Source organism: Mustelus asterias, unplaced genomic scaffold (assembly GCF_964213995.1).
Source record: "Mustelus asterias unplaced genomic scaffold, sMusAst1.hap1.1 HAP1_SCAFFOLD_2139, whole genome shotgun sequence".
Lineage (NCBI taxonomy): Eukaryota > Metazoa > Chordata > Chondrichthyes > Carcharhiniformes > Triakidae > Mustelus > Mustelus asterias.
Window position 1 is genome coordinate 17,340 of NW_027592084.1, and position 17,661 is coordinate 35,000.

Consider the following 17,661-nt stretch of genomic DNA (forward strand, 5'->3'; position numbering starts at 1 on the left):
TGGGGGTTTGGGGAGTGGCGTTTGGGGGGGATTGGGGAGCGGTGTGTGTGGGGGGGGTTGGGGAGCGGTGTGTGTGTGGGGGGTTGGGGAGCGGTGTGTGTGGGGGGTTGGGGAGCAGCGTTTGGTGGGGGGTTGGGGAGCGGTGTGTGTGGGGGGTTGGGGAGCGGGGTGTGTGGGGGTTGGGGAGCGGTGTGTGTGGTGGGGGGGGGGAAGCGGTGTGTGGTGGGGAGAGGACGGTAGTGGGGGAGGTGGGGTGAGGCAGGCGTCCAGGCTGGGCGAGTTGGCCGGGGAGGGAGCTGATTTTGGGGACTGGTCTGGGTCACTGCGACCATTCGTGGCGCCAGTGAGCGGAGCCTGATTGGCCGAGAGTCAGCGAGCTGCGGGAACGGGAGGTCCACATTGGCTCAGGGTGAGGACAATGTCGGGGGTGGGGCGGGGGGGTGTTAGAAGGGTGGGGGGGGGGGGGGAAATGGGGCGAACAATGTACCTGTCTGGAGATGGTGGGTGGGGGGTGGGGTGGTGGAGTGTTGGGCTGTACCAGTTTTGGGTTGTGGGTGGGGGGGGGGGGGGGGGGTGTGGGTGTTGGGCTGTACCAGTTTGTGGTGGGGGTGGGGGGGTGTTGGGCTGTACCAGTTGGGGTATGGGGGGGGTGCGGTTATTGGGTTGTACCAGTTTGTGATGGGGTTTGGGGGGGGGGTGTTGGGCTGTACCAGTTGGGGTATTGGGGGGGGGGGGGGGTAATTGGGCTGTACCAGTTTGGAGGGGGGGGGGGTAATTGAGCTGTACCAGTTTGGGGTGGTGTGGGGGGGGGTGGTAATTGGGCTGTACCAGTTTGGGGTGGTGTGGGGGGGGTGGTAATTCGGCTGTACCAGTTTGGGGTGGTGTGGGGGCGGATGTTGGGCTGTACCAGTTGGGGTGGTGTCAGTGGGGGGAGTACAATGAGGCGGATTTTCCAGCGAATAAAAGCTGAGAATTGAAACAAATACTGGATAAAAGCAAATTACTGCAGAATCTGAAACCAGAAGAGAAAATGTTGGAAAATCTCAGCGGATCTGGAAGGAGAAAAAAGAGCTGACGTTTTGAGTTTAGATGACGCTTTGTCAAAGCAATATCAACACTTGCATTGACGTAGCACCTGCGCGTAAGGTTGGGCAGCGCAGAATAATGTCTAATCAGTAACGTTGGAGCTGCTGTTGTCCCGTCGGTAACCGTGGCAGCTGAGCGTGGCACAGCAAGATCCCACCATAACAAATATGCCTCCCTGTGATATTGTTGGCCGGGACGCTCTGGGGGAACCCCCTTCTCTGAGAAATATTGGTCAGGGGATCCCCTGAGAGGGATCGTCGGAAAGAGGGCTCCTCGGACAGTGCAGCACTCCCTCAGCGCGGCACTGGGCAGTGTTGGCCTGCTCCCCTCTGAACCGCAGCCAGCGCCGTGAGGGAAGCCCACAGCCCGGATTCCCGGGCATTGGACTCGCCTGGAAAGGCCAACGGGTTTGATAAGCATCGAGGGAGAACGTGTGAATTCCCGAACGACGGATGAGGGAAAGAAAGCCGCGTTCAGGCAGATCCAATCTGCGCCTCTTCCCCAGTAAAATTCCAGAATCATCCACCCTCAAAGTGCGATTTAAAAAAACAGGTGTCAAATCTCAGCATTGGGGAAGCCGCAGTTTCTGAATATTTCTCGAAAGGAACCTCTCCCTGTTCCCCGTCATTTATTAGTTTTCAATTTTTGAGATTTTAATAGAATCAGAGAATCCCTACGGTGCAGAAGGAGGCCATTCGGCCCATCGAGTCTGCACCGACCACAATCCCACCCAGGCCCTAACCCCGTAACCCCATGCATTTACCCTAGCTAGTCCCCCTGACACTAAGGGACAATTTAGCATGGCCAATCCACCAAAAGGTGCGGTCATGCTAAATTACCCCTTGGTGTCCAAAGATGTGCAGGTTAGGTGAATTGGCCATGCTAAATTGCCCCTTAGTGTCCAAAGATGTCTAGGTTAGATGGATTGGCCATGCTAAATTGCCCCTTAGTGACCAAAGATGTGCAGGTTAGGTGGATTGGCCATGCTAAATTGCCCCTTAGTATCCAAAGATGTGCAGGTTAGGTGGATTGGCCATGCTAAATTGCCCCTTGGTATCCAAAGATGTGCAGGTTAGGTGGATTGGCCATGCTAAATTGCCCCTTGGTATCCAAAGATGTGCAGGTTAGGTGGATTGGCCATGCTAAATTGCCCTTCAGTGTCCAACGATATGTAGGTTAGTGGATTGGCCATGCTAAATTGCCCCTTAGTGTCCAAAGATGTCTAGGTTAGATGGATTGGCCATGCTAAATTGCCCCTTAGTGACCAAAGATGTGCAGGTTAGGTGGATTGGCCATGCTAAATTGCCCCTTAGTGTCAGGGGCACTAGCTAGGGTTAATGCATGGGGTTATGCGGATAGGGCATGGGTGGGACTGTGGTCGGTGCAGGTTGATCGGCCGAACGGCTTCCTTCTGCACTGTCGGGATTCTATGATTTGAGATGGAAGATCATTTTAGGGGCAATTGTATACCGAGGTTGGGGTGAAGGAGCAGTGTCCACCTCTAACTTTCCTCGGCCTATTATTTTTCCTAAAATGTTGGTATATGAAGTACTTACCTTCAATACCTATCCATTTAGCTCTTCAATATCAACCCTGAACCTCTCAACCTCTTTCTCTCCCTCCTTCAAACCACATCTTTAATTTGATTTGATTTATTATTGTCACATGTATTAACATACAGTAAAAAGTATTGTTTCTTGCGCACTATACAGACAAAGCATACCGTTCATAGAGAAGGAAAGGAGAAAGTGCAGAATATAGTGTTACAGTCATAGCTAGGGTGTAGAGAAAGATCAACTTAATGCGAGGTAGGTCCATTCAAAAGTCTGACAGCAGCAGGGAAGAAGCTGTTCTTGAGTCGGTTGGTACGTGACCTCAGACTTTTGTATCTTTTTCCTGACGGAAGAAGGTGGAAGAGAGAATGTCCGGGGTGCGTGGGATCCTTGATAAAATTGGCTGCTTTGCCGAGGCAGCGGGAAGTGTAGACGGAGTCAATGGATGGGAGGCTGGTTTGCGTGATGGACTGGGCTACATTCACAACCTTTTGTAGTTCCTTGCGGTCTTGGGCAGAGCAGGAGCCATACCAAGCTGTGATACAACCAGAAAGAATGCTTTCTGTGGTGCATCTGTAAAAGTTGGTGAGAGTCGTAGCTGACATGCTGAATTTCCTTAGTCTTCTGAGAAAGTAGAGGCGTTGGTGGGGCTTTCTTAACTATAGTGTCGGCGTGGGGGGGACCAGGACAGGTGATCTGGGCACGTAAAAGCTTGAAGCTCTCGACCCTTTCCCACTTCCCTCACCATCATATCGCTGTACGCGGCTGGGCGTCACGTTTGGTTTCATGATACTTCAGTGGCGGGGGGCCCCAGGGGGGTTTTGGTGCGTTAAAGCTGTGTTGTTGCCGTAGCGACGGGGCCTAGTCCGAAAGACGGGCTAATTTGCCCTCTCTGTAGTTAGAGCGAGCTCCCGACATCTCCATAGCAACAGGCTGTACCAGAAGGCACTGATGGCGAACAGCCCATGTGTTGAGAATCCCAGTTGGCAAGGGTTTTGTGCCCCACCCCCCCCACTGCCCCCAATCTGATTTCTGTTGTCATGTGTCGTCTCGCAAAAAAACACCCATTATTTTTGTTTCTCTCTTCCAGCTTTTCAGGGAAGTTCGAATAATGAAGTGTTTGAACCATCCAAATATCGGTGAGTGACGGGGTTTATTCCACATGGGGTTTGGGGGCCTATTTCGTTTGTCTGTTATTTTTCTCCCTTTCTAGTTCTCCCGTGGTTCCCCCTCCCCCCCCCAACCTCCTTGAAGATGCTGAATCTGCCTTGGGAGGAAGGACCACACTTTGCAGCCCTATCCTTGCCTGGTGTTTACTCATGATCGTTAACATCCTGGGGGTTACCATTGAACAGAAACTGTCACTGGGCCCAGCCAGACTGTGACAGCTCAGAGACTGGGAATCCTGCGGCGAGTAACTCACCTCCTGACGCTCTCTCTCCCCCCGGAAGCCTGTCCACCATCTACAAGCCACAATCGGGGCTTTCGGGGAGTCAGGGGGTAAGTTATTTGCTGCAAGATTCCAAACCTTTGACTTACAAGTCAGGAGTCTAATCATAGAATCTACAGTGCAGAAGGAGGCCATTCGGCCCATCGAGTCTGCACCGACCACAATCCCACCCAGGCCCGATCCCGATAACCCCATTCATTTACTGTAGTCGTCCCCCTGACACTAAGGGGCAATTTAGCACGGCCAATGCACCCTAACCCGCACAATTTTGCACTGTGGGTGGAAACCGGAGCACCCGGAGGGAAACCCACGCAGACACGGGGAGAATGTGCAGACTCCACACAGGCAGTGACCCAAGCCGGGAATCGAACCCTGGCACCGTGAGGCAGCAGTGCCAACCACTGTGCCGCCCACAGAATACTGCCCACTTGCCTGGATGGGTGCGGCTTCTAACAAAACTCAAGAAGCTCGACACCATCCAGGACAAAGCAGCCCCGCTTGAATGGCTCCCCATCCACAAACATTCACTCCCTCCACCACCGACGCAACCATTAGTCAGCCAACACATCCATCCATACGGCCTTCCTGCGCCAATCGGGAAGACTCGTTACCCAATAGGATGATGCTGGACTGTCAATCAAATCTCCTGTCCCCATTTCCAATATTTTTACATCGGGTATAAGGAAATATTCAAATAGATATTTTGAATATCTTAACATCCCGGTGATTTTTCTCCAGGGTGGCGCACAGCAGTGCCCTGGGAGATTAATCTTCAGTTCCTGAGAGACTCCAGGCCAATCCTGGAGGGATTGGCAACCCTACGCCTTCAAGGAGCTATCAACATGTAGTCCAAGGTTCTCCGCTCTCCCCAAAGAGAGATTCGAAAGGTTCGGATCAGAGAATCTGTTTTTCCAGGCAGACCTGAATCCCAGAACAAAGCCGAAGGGTCTTGAAACGAGGGCTAGGCTTTTCATTCACGAAATCCAAAGGCAATTCTTCGCTCGGAAGGCTGGTGGCCGTTTGGAACTCTCTCCCCCGAAAGAAGGCTTTCGAGGCTGGGGGCAATGGTGTTGGGAATGGAGATTATGGTGGCACGGTGATTAGCACTGCTGCCCCACAGCGCCAGGGACCCCAGGTTCGATTCCCGGCTTGGGTGACTGTGCGGAGTTTGCACATTCTCCCCGTGTCTGCGTGGGTTTCCTCCGGGTGCTCCTCCCACAGTCTGAAGGACATGCTGGTTAGGTGCTAAATTCTCCCTCAGTGTACCCAAACAGGCACCGCAGTGTGGCAACTAGGGGATTTTCACAGGAACTTCATTGCAGTGTGAATGTGAAGCCGACATGTGACTAATAAATAAACTTTTATCCGTAGGTAATAGATTACTAGCATGGCACAGTGGGTTAGCGCCGCTGCCTCACAGCGCCAGGGACCCGGTTCAACTCCAGCCTCGGGTCACTATCTGTGTGGAGTCTGCACATTCTCCCCGTGTCCGCGTGGGTTTCCTCCGGGTGCTCCGGTTTCCTCCCACAGTCCAACGATGTGCAGGTTAGGTGGATTGGCCGTGCTTAATTGCCCCTTGGTGTCAGGGGGACTAGCTAGGGTAAATGCATGGGGTTATGGGGATAGGTGGGATTGTGGTCGGTGCAGACTCGATGGGCCGAATGGCCTCCTTCTGCACTGTAGAGATTCTAGTCTATCGGTGAGATCTGGGGTGGGCGGGAGGTGGGAGTATCAAGGGATATGAAGGCAAGGTAGGAAAATGGCATTGAGGTGATGAGTGACCAAGACCGGATTGGATGAGGAGAGCAGACCTGAGGGGTGGGGGGGGGGCGCAGGACTGAATCATAGAATCCTTCCAGTGTCTGCACCGACCACAACCCCACCCAGGCCCTATCCCCATAACCCCATGCATTTACTCGAGCTACTTCCCCCTGACACCAAGGGGCAATTTAACATGACCTATCCCCCTAACCTGCACGTCTTTCGGGCTGTGGGAGGAAACTGGAGCACCCGGAGGAAACCCACGCAGACACGGGGAGAACGTGCAGACTCCGCACAGACAGTGACCCAAGCCAGGAATCGAACCTTTGAACCTGGGGTCCCTGGTGCTGTGAGGCAGCAGTGCCAGCCACTGTGCCAGCCCCCTGAATGGCCTCCTCCTGTTCCTCTAACACCGTGGAGTTGTGGTGGGGGAGAGAGGGGGGAATTGGATCTGCTGATGGAAGAGGATCAGAAGGACCTTGGGGTCCGGGTCCATAGGACTCTTAATCAGGAGGTGGTTAAGAAGGCGTATGGTGTGCTGGCCTTCATCAATCGAGGGATTGAGTTTAGGAGTCGGGAGATAATGATGCAGCTTTATAAGACCCTCGTCAGACCCCACTTGGAGTACTGTGCTCAGTTCTGGTTGCCTCATTACAGGAGGGATGTGGAAGTGATTGAAAGGGTCCAGAGAAGATTTACAAGGATGTTGCCTGGATTGGGTGGCACGCCTTATGAGGATAGGCTGAGGGAGCTCGGTCTTTTCTCCTTGGAGAAACGAAGGATGAGAGGTGACCTGATAGAGATGTACAGGATGTTGAGAGGTATAGATCGGGTGGATTCTCGGAGGCTTTTTCCCAGGGCTGAAATGGCTGCTACGAGAGGACACAGGTTTAAGGTGCTGGGGAGTAGGTACAGAGGAGATGTCAGGGGTAAGTTTTTCACTCAGAGGATGGTGGGCGAGTGGAATCGGCTGCCGTCAGTGGTGGTGGAGGCAAACTCGATAGGGTCTTTTAAGAGACTTCTGGATGAGTACCATGGGACTTAAAAGGATTGAGGGTTATAGGTAGGCCTATATATAGGCCTAGGTGGGTAGGGACATGACCGGCGCAACTTGTGGGCCGAAGGGCCTGTTTGTGCTGTAGTTTTTCAATGTTCTAAGAGGAGAGCTCAAAGGGCGACTGATGCTCATGTCATGATGGAACAGGCTGTGACACACGAGACAACCCAGCCAGTCTGATCATTGCCATTTTTATTTTGTAGTGAAGCTATTCGAGGTGATTGAGACGGAGAAAACTCTCTATTTGGTGATGGAATATGCAAGCGGAGGTAAGCTGAGGCCTCATTTGATTCTTACACCTGGACAGAGCAGATAGAAAGCTTTCTGCTTCACTCGGTGGTGAGTAACCTGCATCCCGGGGGCCACCTGCGGCCCATCTGTGTTCTGAGTGTGGCGCCCAGCAGACATTTTGTTGCCCGTTGCCCCAGGCGCGGGGAGCCACATTCCGCTGATTTCCGTCCACGTAGTTTTTTTCCTCCCGGTGTGACTGAAGCGATTCCCAGAATCCTTACAGTGCAGAAGGAGGCCATTCGGCCCATCGAGTCTGCACTGACAACAATCCCACCCAGGCCCTATCCCCGTAACCCCACATATTTACTCTGCTAATCCCCTGACACGAAGAGGCAATTTAGCGTGGCCAATCCACCTAACCTACACATCTTTGAACACTAAGAGGCAATTTAGCATGGCCAATCCACCTAACCTACACATCTTTGGACTGAGGGAGCAAACCGGAGCACCCGGAGGAAACCCATGCAGACACAGGGCAGAATGTGCAGACTCCACACAGACAGTGACCCAAGCCGGGAATCGAACCCGGGTCACTGGCGCTGTGAGGCAGCAGTGCTAACCACTGTGCCACCGTGCCGCACCTGCAGAAGAGTCCCTTTAGCGCATCGAGTCTGCACCTACTCTCTGGCAGAGTGTCTTAATCAGGCCCTCTTCTCCCGCCCTATCCCCATAAGACTTACACATTTACAATGGCTAATCCATCTAATCAGCACATCTTTGGACACCATGGAGCAATTTAGCACGGCCAATCCACCTAACCAGCACAACTTTGGATACTAAGGGGCAATTTAGCATGGCCAATCCACCTAACCTGCACAACCTTGGACAATAAGGGGCAATTTAGCATGGCCAATCCCCCTAACCTGCACAACTTTGGATACTAAGGGGCAATTTAGCATGGCCAATCCACCTAACCTGCACAGCTTTGGATACTAAGGGGCAATTTAGCATGGCCAATCCCCCTAACCTGCACAACTTTGGATACTAAGGGGCAATTTAGCATGGCCAATCCCCCTAACCTGCACAACTTTGGATACTAAGGGGCAATTTAGCATGGCCAATCCCCCTAACCTGCACAACTTTGGATACTAAGGGGCAATTTAGCATGGCCAATCCACCTAACCTGCACAACCTTGGACAATAAGGGGCAATTTAGCATGGCCAATCCCCCTAACCTGCACAACTTTGGATACTAAGGGGCAATTTAGCATGGCCAATCCACCTAACCTGCACAGCTTTGGACAGTAAGGGGCAATTTAGCATGGCCAATCCACCTAACCTGCACAGCTTTGGACAGTAAGGGGCAATTTAGCATGGCCAATCCACCTAACCTGCACAGCTTTGGACAGTAAGGGGCAATTTAGCATGGCCAATCCACCTAACCTGCACAGCTTTGGACAGTAAGGGGCAATTTAGCATGGCCAATCCACCTAACCTGCACAGCTTTGGACAGTAAGGGGCAATTTAGCACGGCCAATCCACCTAACCTGCATATCTTTGGACTGTGGGAGGAAACCGGAGCACTCGGAGGAAACCCACGCAGGCACAGGGAGAATGTGCAAACTCCACACAGACAATGACCTGAGCCATTTGATGAGAGTTCTATTACTATAGAAATGATGAAGCATTTTCTGTAACTTGCTATGAAATATTTGGCCTGTATTAAATGTATTTAATCTTATTCATGGGGTCACGGTGAGTGAACAAGCCTGATTTCGATCCTGCGCCCACTGAGATGAAGAAGGGCCCCTCCTGTGGCCCACTCACTCGCCTACGCTGCATATCATTGGTTTAGCTCAACCCTTAACCTTTTACAAAGCGAGTGATTGGTGGGAGTGTAGTGTTGTCAACTGTACTTGGGCCTATTGCTGGAGGCGTTGTCACATGACCACCTATCACCAACACCCCTGACCCTCTCGCCATTGTCCACCTGATGTGTGTCCACCTATAGGAAGCCCTCCTATGCACTCAATAACCTCACACCCGCACCGTTTCTCCCTTTCGGGCGAAGGCTTCCCAAACAGTTTATCAGCCCGTTGAACTGTGTTGGACGCTGATCTGTCCTGGTCCCCCCCCACACTGATGCTTTAGTTAAGAAAGCCCCACCAACGCCTCTCCTTTCTCTGGAGGCTAATGAAATTTGGCATGTCAGCTACGATTCTCAACAACTTCTACAGATGCACCATAGAAAGCATTCTTTCTGGTTGTATCACAGCTTGGTATGGGGCTCCTGCTCTGCCCAAGACCGCAGGAAACTACAAACGGTTGTGAATGTAGCCCAGTCCATCACGCAAACCAGCCTCCCATCCATTGACTCTGTCGACGCTTCCCGCTGCCTCGGCAAAGCAGCCAGCATAATTAAGGACCGGGACATTCTCTCTTCCACCTTCTTCCGTCGGAAAAAGATACAAAAGTCTGAGGTCACGTACCAACCGACTCAAGAACAGCTTCTTCCCTGCTGCTGTCAGACTTTTGAATGGACCTACCTCGCATTAAGTTGATCTTTCTCTACACCCTAGCTATGACTGTGACACAGTGGTTAGCACTGCTGCCTCATAGTACCAGGGAGCCGGGTTCGATTCCCGCCTTGGGTCACTGTCTGTGCGGAGTCTGCACGTTGACCTGTGTCTGCGTGGGTTTCCTCCGGGTGCTCCGGTTTCCCCCCTCAGTCCGAAAGATGTGCTGGTTAGGGTGCATTGGCCGTGCTAAATTCTCCCTCTGTGTACCCGAACAGGCGCCGGAGTGTGGCGACTGGGGGATTTTCACAGTAACTTCATTGCAGTGTTAATGTAAACCTACTTGTGACACTAATAAATAAACTTAAACTTATCCCTCTATTCCCTCCCTACTCATGCACCCATCCAGATGCCTCTTAAATGTTGCTAATGTGCCCGCTTCCACCACCTCCTCTGGCAGCGCGTTCCAGGCACCCACCGCTCTCTGCATGAAAAACTTCCCCCGCACATCTCCCTTAAACTTTCCCCCCTCTCACCTTGAACCTGTGCCCCCTTGTAATTGACACTTCCACCCTGGGGAAAAGCCTCTGACTATCCACCCTGTTTATGTCTCTCATCATTTTGTCGACCTCTATCAGGTCTCCCCTCAACCTCCGTCTTTCCAATGAAAACAATCCGAATTTATCCAACCTCTCCTGATAGCCAACACCCTCGAGACCAGGCAACACCCTGATGAGCCGCCTTTGCACTCTCCCCAAAGCTCATAGGATCTCTGCAGTGCAGAAGGAGGCCATTCAGCCCATCGAGTCTGCACCGACTCTCTGATAGAGCATCTTAACCAGGCCCTCTGCCCCTGCCTGGAGTGTGGGCAGAGCTTCTCACGTTGACCTGGAACCTGGCACTGTTTTTGACTGGCACTACATCCAATCCAGCATTATTCTCCTATAATTTTTTCACACGGAGGGTGGTGAGTGTCTGGAACGAGCTGCCAGAGGCGGTAGTGGAGGCGGGTACAATTTTGTCTTTTAGACAGTTACATGGCTATAGAGGGATACAGGCCAAAGGTGGCACAGTGGTCAGCACTGCTGGCTCACTGCGCCAGGGACCCGGGTTCGATTCCTGGCTTGGGTCACTGTCTGTGCGGAGTCTGCATGTTCTCCCCGTGTCTGCGTGGGTTTCCTCCGGGTGCTCCGGTTTCCTCCCACAGTCTGAAAGACGTGCTGGTTAGGGTGCATTAGCCATGCTAAATTCTCCCTCAGTGTACCTGAACGGGAGTGTGGCGGCTCGGGGATCTTCACAGTAACTTCATTGCAGTGTTAATGTAAGCCTTACTCATGACACTAATAAATAAACTTTAAGGCGGGCAATTGGGGCTAGCTTAGTGGTTTAAAAAAAAGGGGCGGCATGGACAAGTTGGGCCGAAGGGCCTGTTTCCATGCTGTAAACCTCTCAGACTCTCTGAATTGTCACTGATTCAGCGATTGTGTTAGTTAATCGTCAGCCTGGTGAATATTCAGACGCCGGTACATCGAGGTGCTGGCACTGGGCTGCGCTTGAGTTGTCTTCGCATCTCTGCCAGTTTGCCAGGGATGACGGCTGGTCTCCAGGGAGACATCGATCTACCGATCAGCGATGCCATCTGCTCGCACATCCCCTGTGTGGGTGGTTGTAAAGCAGAAAAAAAAAAGTCAGCCCGTGGGTGGAGGAGCCGCACCCTGTGTGCCAAGTCAGCTGGCAGTAGGAGGAGGGGGGACTCAACCTTCCTTTGGCTCCATACGCATGCGCCAACTTGCTTGCGGGCCTTCACCCAGGCGTGGGCACCTATAGGTTAGGTGGATTGGCCATGCTAAATTGCCCCTTAGTGTCCAAACCCGGGTGCACAGAAAGGTGGGAGGCAGAAGTCTCCGATAACTTAGAGAATCACAGCATCTCTACACTGCAGAAGGAGGCCATTCGGCCCATCGAGCCTGCACTGTCAACAATCCCACCCAGGCCCTATCCCCGTCACCCCATGTATTTACCCTGATAATCCCCCTGACACTAAGGGGCAATTTAGCGTGGCCAATCCACCTAACCTGCACATCTTTGGACACTAAGGGGCAATTTAGCATGGCCAATCCACCTAACCTGCACATCTTTGGACACTAAGGGGCAATTTAGCATGGCCAATCCACCTAACCTGCACATCTTTGGACACTAAGGGACAATTTAGCACGGCCAATCCACCTAACCTGCACATCCTTGGACACTAAGGGGCAATTTAGCACGGCCAATCCACCTAACCTGCACATCTTTGGACACTAAGGGACAATTTAGCATGGCCAATCCACCTAACCTGCACATCTTTGGACACTAAGGGACAATTTAGCATGGCCAATCCACCTAACCTGCACATCTTTGGACACTAAGGGACAATTTAGCACGGCCAATCCACCTAACCTGCACATCTTTGGACACTAAGGGGCAATTTAGCACGGCCAATCCACCTAACCTGCACATCTTTGGACACTAAGGGGCAATTTAGCACGGCTAATCCACCTAACCCGCACATCTTTGGACACTAAGGGGCAATTTAGCATGGCCAATCCACCTAACCTGCACATCTTTGGACACTAAGGGGCAATTTAGCATGGCCAATCCACTTAACCTGCACATCTTGGGACACTGAGGGGCAATTTAGCACGGCCAATCCACCTAACCTGTACATCTTTGTACACTAAGGGGCAATTTAGCACGGCCAATCAACCTAACCTGCACATCTTTGGACACTAAGGGACAATTTAGCACGGCCAATCCACCTAACCTGCACATCTTTGGACACTAAGGGACAATTTAGCACGGCCAATCCACCTAACCTGCACATCTTTGGACACTAAGGGGCAATTTAGCATGGCCAATCCACCTAACCTGCACATCTTTGGACACTAAGGGGCAATTTAGCATGGCCAATCGTCCTGCGCCCATTGGAGGCCATCCCCTCACGTGGGCAGTTACCGACTCTCATTGCCACAGATTGTATCAATTGTCACTCCCTTTGGAGAGGCTGAAGCAAATCAAGGGGCCTACCTGTCAGGCTTTTGGGCCTAATTGGTGGGGATTATAACATGCGTGTACGTGGGGGTAGGGGGGGGACGGGAGGGCAGAATTTCCCTCTGATTAGAAGGGAGAGGGTTTATTCAGTCTCTGATCGGGGGGCTGGGGGGGCATTGGGGTAGGAGAGACGCTGAGCTGGGGGAGGGTAACCTCGTGTTTTATCCTTTCAGGTGAAGTGTTTGACTACCTGGTGTCACACGGGAGGATGAAGGAGAAAGAGGCCAGAGCAAAGTTCCGGCAGGTGAGGCCCGGGTTCTCTGCTGCTTTATTTCACTTCCATTGTTCAGGTTGCAGGTTTAATTTTCATGTTTATCTCTTTCTCCTCTTTCCCCTTGTCTGCACTGGTTCTCTCTTCCCCACACTCTATTCGTCCCCTCTCTCATCCTGTTTACTGCACTTTTATCCCCATTTTTCTGTTCCCCTCTCTCTCTCTCTCCATCTCACTCTCACGCACTCTTTTAGCTCCCCTGTAACTTTTCGGTCTCTCGATCCTTTTTCTGTCCCTTTTTCTCTCTTTTCCTGAATTTTTTTTATCTCCTTCCTGTTCACCTTCTCCATCTCTCTCTCTCTCTCCTGTTTGTTTTCTCTCTCTCTCTTTATGTCTCTCTCTCTCTCTCTCCTTGTCCCTCTCTCCCTCCCTCCTTGTCCCTCTCTCCCTCCCTCCTTGTCCCTCTCTCCCTCCCTCCTTGTCCCTCTCTCCCTCCCTCCTTGTCCCTCTCTCCCTCCCTCCTTGTCCCTCTCTCCCTCCCTCCTTGTCCCTCTCTCCCTCCCTCCTTGTCCCTCTCTCCTTCCCTCCTTGTCCCTCTCTCCCTCCCTCCTTGTCCCTCTCTCCCTCCCTCCTTGTCCCCCTCTCCCTCCCTCCTTGTCCCCCTCTCCCTCCCTCCTTGTCCCCCTCTCCCTCCCTCCTTGTCCCCCTCTCCCTCCCTCCTTGTCCCCCTCTCCCTCCCTCCTTGTCCCCCTCTCCCTCCCTCCTTGTCCCCCTCTCCCTCCCTCCTTGTCCCCCTCTCCCTCCCTCCTTGTCCCTCTCTCCCTCCCTCCTTGTCCCTCTCTCCCTCCCTCCTTGTCCCTCTCTCCCTCCCTCCTTGTCCCTCTCTCCCTCCCTCCTTGTCCCTCTCTCCCTCCCTCCTTGTCCCTCTCTCCCTCCCTCCTTGTCCCTCTCTCCCTCCCTCCTTGTCCCTCTCTCCCTCCCTCCTTGTCCCTCTCTCCCTCCCTCCTTGTCCCTCTCTCCCTCCCTCCTTGTCCCCCTCTCCCTCCCTCCTTGTCCCCCTCTCCCTCCCTCCTTGTCCCTCTCTCCCTCCCTCCTTGTCCCTCTCTCCCTCCCTCCTTGTCCCTCTCTCCCTCCCTCCTTGTCCCTCTCTCCCTCCCTCCTTGTCCCTCTCTCCCTCCCTCCTTGTCCCTCTCTCCCTCCCTCCTTGTCCCTCTCTCCCTCCCTCCTTGTCCCTCTCTCCCTCCCTCCTTGTCCCTCTCTCCCTCCCTCCTTGTCCCTCTCTCTCTCTCCCTCCTTGTCCCCCCCACTCTCTCTCTGCCTCTGTCTCCGTCTCATCCGGGCAGCGAGTACTGTGAGGATGAGGGGCAGTGGGTCGGTGAGGGGCAGCGGGTGGGGAGGGGTGAGGGGCAGCAGGGGGGGAGGGGCAGCGGGCTGTGTGGGGGTGGGTGGGTGGGCAGTGGGAGGTGAGGGGTCAATGGCACTGCCCCCCCCGCACAGAGGGCACATTTACTCTGGGATTACCCGCCCTGGTTCGTGCATCTTTTGCCCCTTTTACGAACGGGGCTATTTTGGGAGCTTCAAGATTGAGGCTGTTACAAATGGCGGCTGGCGTGTGGAGGCTGGGAGGCCAGAGCTTGTTCAGCTGGGTGAGGATTAATTGTTGCTCTTTCCAGATCGTATCGGCCGTGCAATACTGTCACCAGAGGAACATCGTGCATCGGGATCTGAAGGTAGGTCCTTGGGAGGCAATAAGGGAGTGACTCCATGAATGTTCCTCAGTGCCCACCCCATTAACCTGCTCCTGGAAGACTTGCATTGACATAGCACCTCTCACTGCCTCAGGACATGCTTCACAGCCAGCTGAGGTGGAGCCACTGGAGGACGTATGGTGGCCATTTTGTACACAGCAAGATCCCACAAACAACAATGCGATTGAGCTTTGAGTTAATCTGGTTGTAGTTATTGGAAGGATATGTGTTGCCCAGGGCACCGATTCACCTTTACTTCAGAATATCAGCCACGGGATCAGAGGGCAGACGAGGGCTCATTTTGATGTTTATGACAGAGAGGCAGCCCCTTCAGCAGGGAAGCGCCCCCCACGGCACCGTACCCCCCACCCCCCTCGGCACCGTACCCCCCACCCCCCTCGGCACTGTACCCCTCGGCATACCCCCCCCCTCGGCACTGTACCCCCCCCCTCAGCACTATACCCCCCCCCCTCGGCACTATATCCCCCCCCCTCGGCACTGTACCCCCCCCCCCCACGGCACTGTACCCCCACCCCTCGGCACTGTACCCCCCCCCCCTCGGCACTGTACCCCCCCCCCTCAGCACTGTACCCCCCCCCCCCTCGGCACTGTACCCCCCCCCTCGGCACTGTACCCCCCCCCTCGGCACTGTACCCCCCCCTCGGCACTGTACCCCCCCCCCCTCGGCACTGTACCCCCCCCCTCAGCACTGTACCCCCCCCCCCCTCAGCACTGTACCCCCCCCCCTCAGCACTATAGCCCCCCCCCCCCCCCCGGCACTGTAACCCCCCCTCCCCCTGGCACTGTACCCCCCCCCTCGGCACTGTACCCCCCCCCCCACGGCACTGTACCCCCCCCTCGGCACTGTACCCCCCCCTCGGTACTGTAGCCCCCCCCTCGGTACTGTAGCCCCCCCCCCCCCCTCGGTACTGTAGCCCCCCCCCCCCCTCGGTACTGTAGCCCCCCCCCCCCCTCGGTACTGTAGCCCCCCCCCCCCTCGGCACTGTAGCGCCCCCCCCCCTCGGCACTGTAGCCCCCCCCCCCCCTCGGCACTGTAGCCCCCCCCCCCCCCCTCGGCACTGTAGCCCCCCCCCCCTCGGCACTGTAGCCCCCCCCCCCCCTCGGCACTGTAGCCCCCCCCCCCCCCTCGGTACAGTAGCCCCCCCCTCCTCGGCGCTGCGTTTCCCCCCCTCCTTCGGCGCCGTGTCCTCCCCCCTCCCCCTCGGCACCCCCTCCTCGGCGCTGCTCCCCCCCCCACCCTCGATGCCGTGCCCCCCCCTCGGCACTGTAGCCCCCCCCCCCCCTCGGCACTGTAGCCCCCCCCCTCCTCGGCGCTGCGTTTCCCCCCCCTCCTCGGCGCCGTGTCCTCCCCCCTCCCCCTCGGCACCCCCTCCTCGGCGCTGCTCCCCCCCCACCCTCGACGCCGTGCCCCCCCCTCGGCACTGTAGCCCCCCCCCCCCCCCCCGGCACTGTAGCCCCCCCCCTCGGCACTGTAGCCCCCCCCCCCCCTCGGCACTGTAGCCCCCCCCTCTCGGCACTGTAGCCCCCCTCGGCACTGTAGCCCCCTCCCCCCTCGGCACTGTAGCCCCCTCCCCCCTCGGCACTGTAGCCCCCCCCCCCTCGGCACTGTAGCCCCCCCCCCGGTACTGTAGCCCCCCCCCCCTCGGCACTGTAGCCCCCCCTCCCCCCTCGGCACTGTAGCCCCCCCCCCCCTCGGCACTGTAGCCCCCCCCCCCCTCGGCACTGTAGCCCCCCCCCTCGGTACTGTAGCCCCCCCCTCCTCGGCGCTGCGTTCCCCCCCCCTCCTCGGCGCCGCTCCCCCCCCCCCCCCGCCTCGGTGCTGGATGCCGCAGCCCCCCCCTCGGCGCCGTGCCCCGAGTGTGGGCCTAGATTTCACCGTCAGGCCACAAAGAACAAAGAAAATTACAGCACAGGAACAGGCCCTTCGGCCCTCCAAGCCTGCACCAACCATGCTGTCCCTTCCGGGCACCATATCCCTCTATTCCCATCCTATTCATGTATTTGTCCAGACGCCCCTTAAAAGTCACTATCGTATCCGCTTCCACTACCTCCCCCGGCAACGAGTTCCGGGCACCCACCACCCTCTGTGTAAAAAAGACTTGTCTCGTACATCTCCTTTAAACCTTGCCCCTCGCACCTTAAACCTGTGTCCCCTAGAAATTGACTCTTCCACCCTGGGAAAAAGCTTCTGACTGCCCACTCTGTCCGTGCCTCTCATAATCTTGTAGACTTCTATCAGGTCGCCCCTCAACCTCCGTCGTTCCAGTGAGAACAAACCAAGTTTCTCCAACCTCTCCTCATAGCTAATGCCCTCCATCCCAGGCAACATCCTGGTGAATCTTTTCTGTAGCCTCTCCAAAGCCTCCACATCCTTTTGGTAGTGCGGCGACCAGAATTGAACATTATATATTCCAAGTGCGGCCTAACTAAGGTTCTATAAAGCTGCAATATGACTTGCCAATTTTTAAACTCAATGCCCCGGCTGATGAAGGCAAGCATGCCTTACGCCTTCTTGACTACCTTCTCCACCTGCACTGCCACTTTCAGTGACCTGTGTACCTGTACACCCAGATCCCTCTGCCTATCAATACTCTGAAGGATTCTGCCATTTACTGTATATTTCCTATCTGTGTTAGACCTTCCAAAATGCATGACCTCACCATTGCCTCTGTTCTGGGACTTGAGCCTGCAACCTCCTGGCTGGCGAGCGGAGAGGGCGGGTTATATTGAGCCAATTCTCACGCCATAGATCATAGAAACCCTACAGTACAGAAAGAGGCCATTTGGCCCATCGGGTTTGCACCGACCACAAACCCACCCAGGTCCTACCCCCATATTTACCCACTAATCCCTCTAACCTACGCATCTCAGGACACTAAGGGCAATTTTTTAGCATGGCCAATCAACCTAACCCGCACATCTTTGGACTGTGGGAGG

The 17,661-nt window shown here is 55.0% G+C and overlaps 1 protein-coding gene across 1 annotated transcript in view; it reads left to right on the plus strand.

Annotated features, from left to right (window-relative positions):
- Positions 1-368: 368 nt before the first annotated feature.
- LOC144489323 (MAP/microtubule affinity-regulating kinase 4-like) overlaps positions 369-17,661 on the plus strand; it is a gene marked incomplete at its 3' end in the record, with an annotated part of 43,931 nt that continues 26,638 nt past the window's right edge. Inside the window, exons 1-5 of the mRNA XM_078207208.1 lie at positions 369-409; positions 3,730-3,778; positions 7,111-7,176; positions 12,918-12,988; positions 14,629-14,685. Coding sequence (XP_078063334.1) covers positions 3,751-3,778; positions 7,111-7,176; positions 12,918-12,988; positions 14,629-14,685 — 222 coding nt within the window. The remainder of the gene's footprint in view (positions 410-3,729; positions 3,779-7,110; positions 7,177-12,917; positions 12,989-14,628; positions 14,686-17,661) is intronic.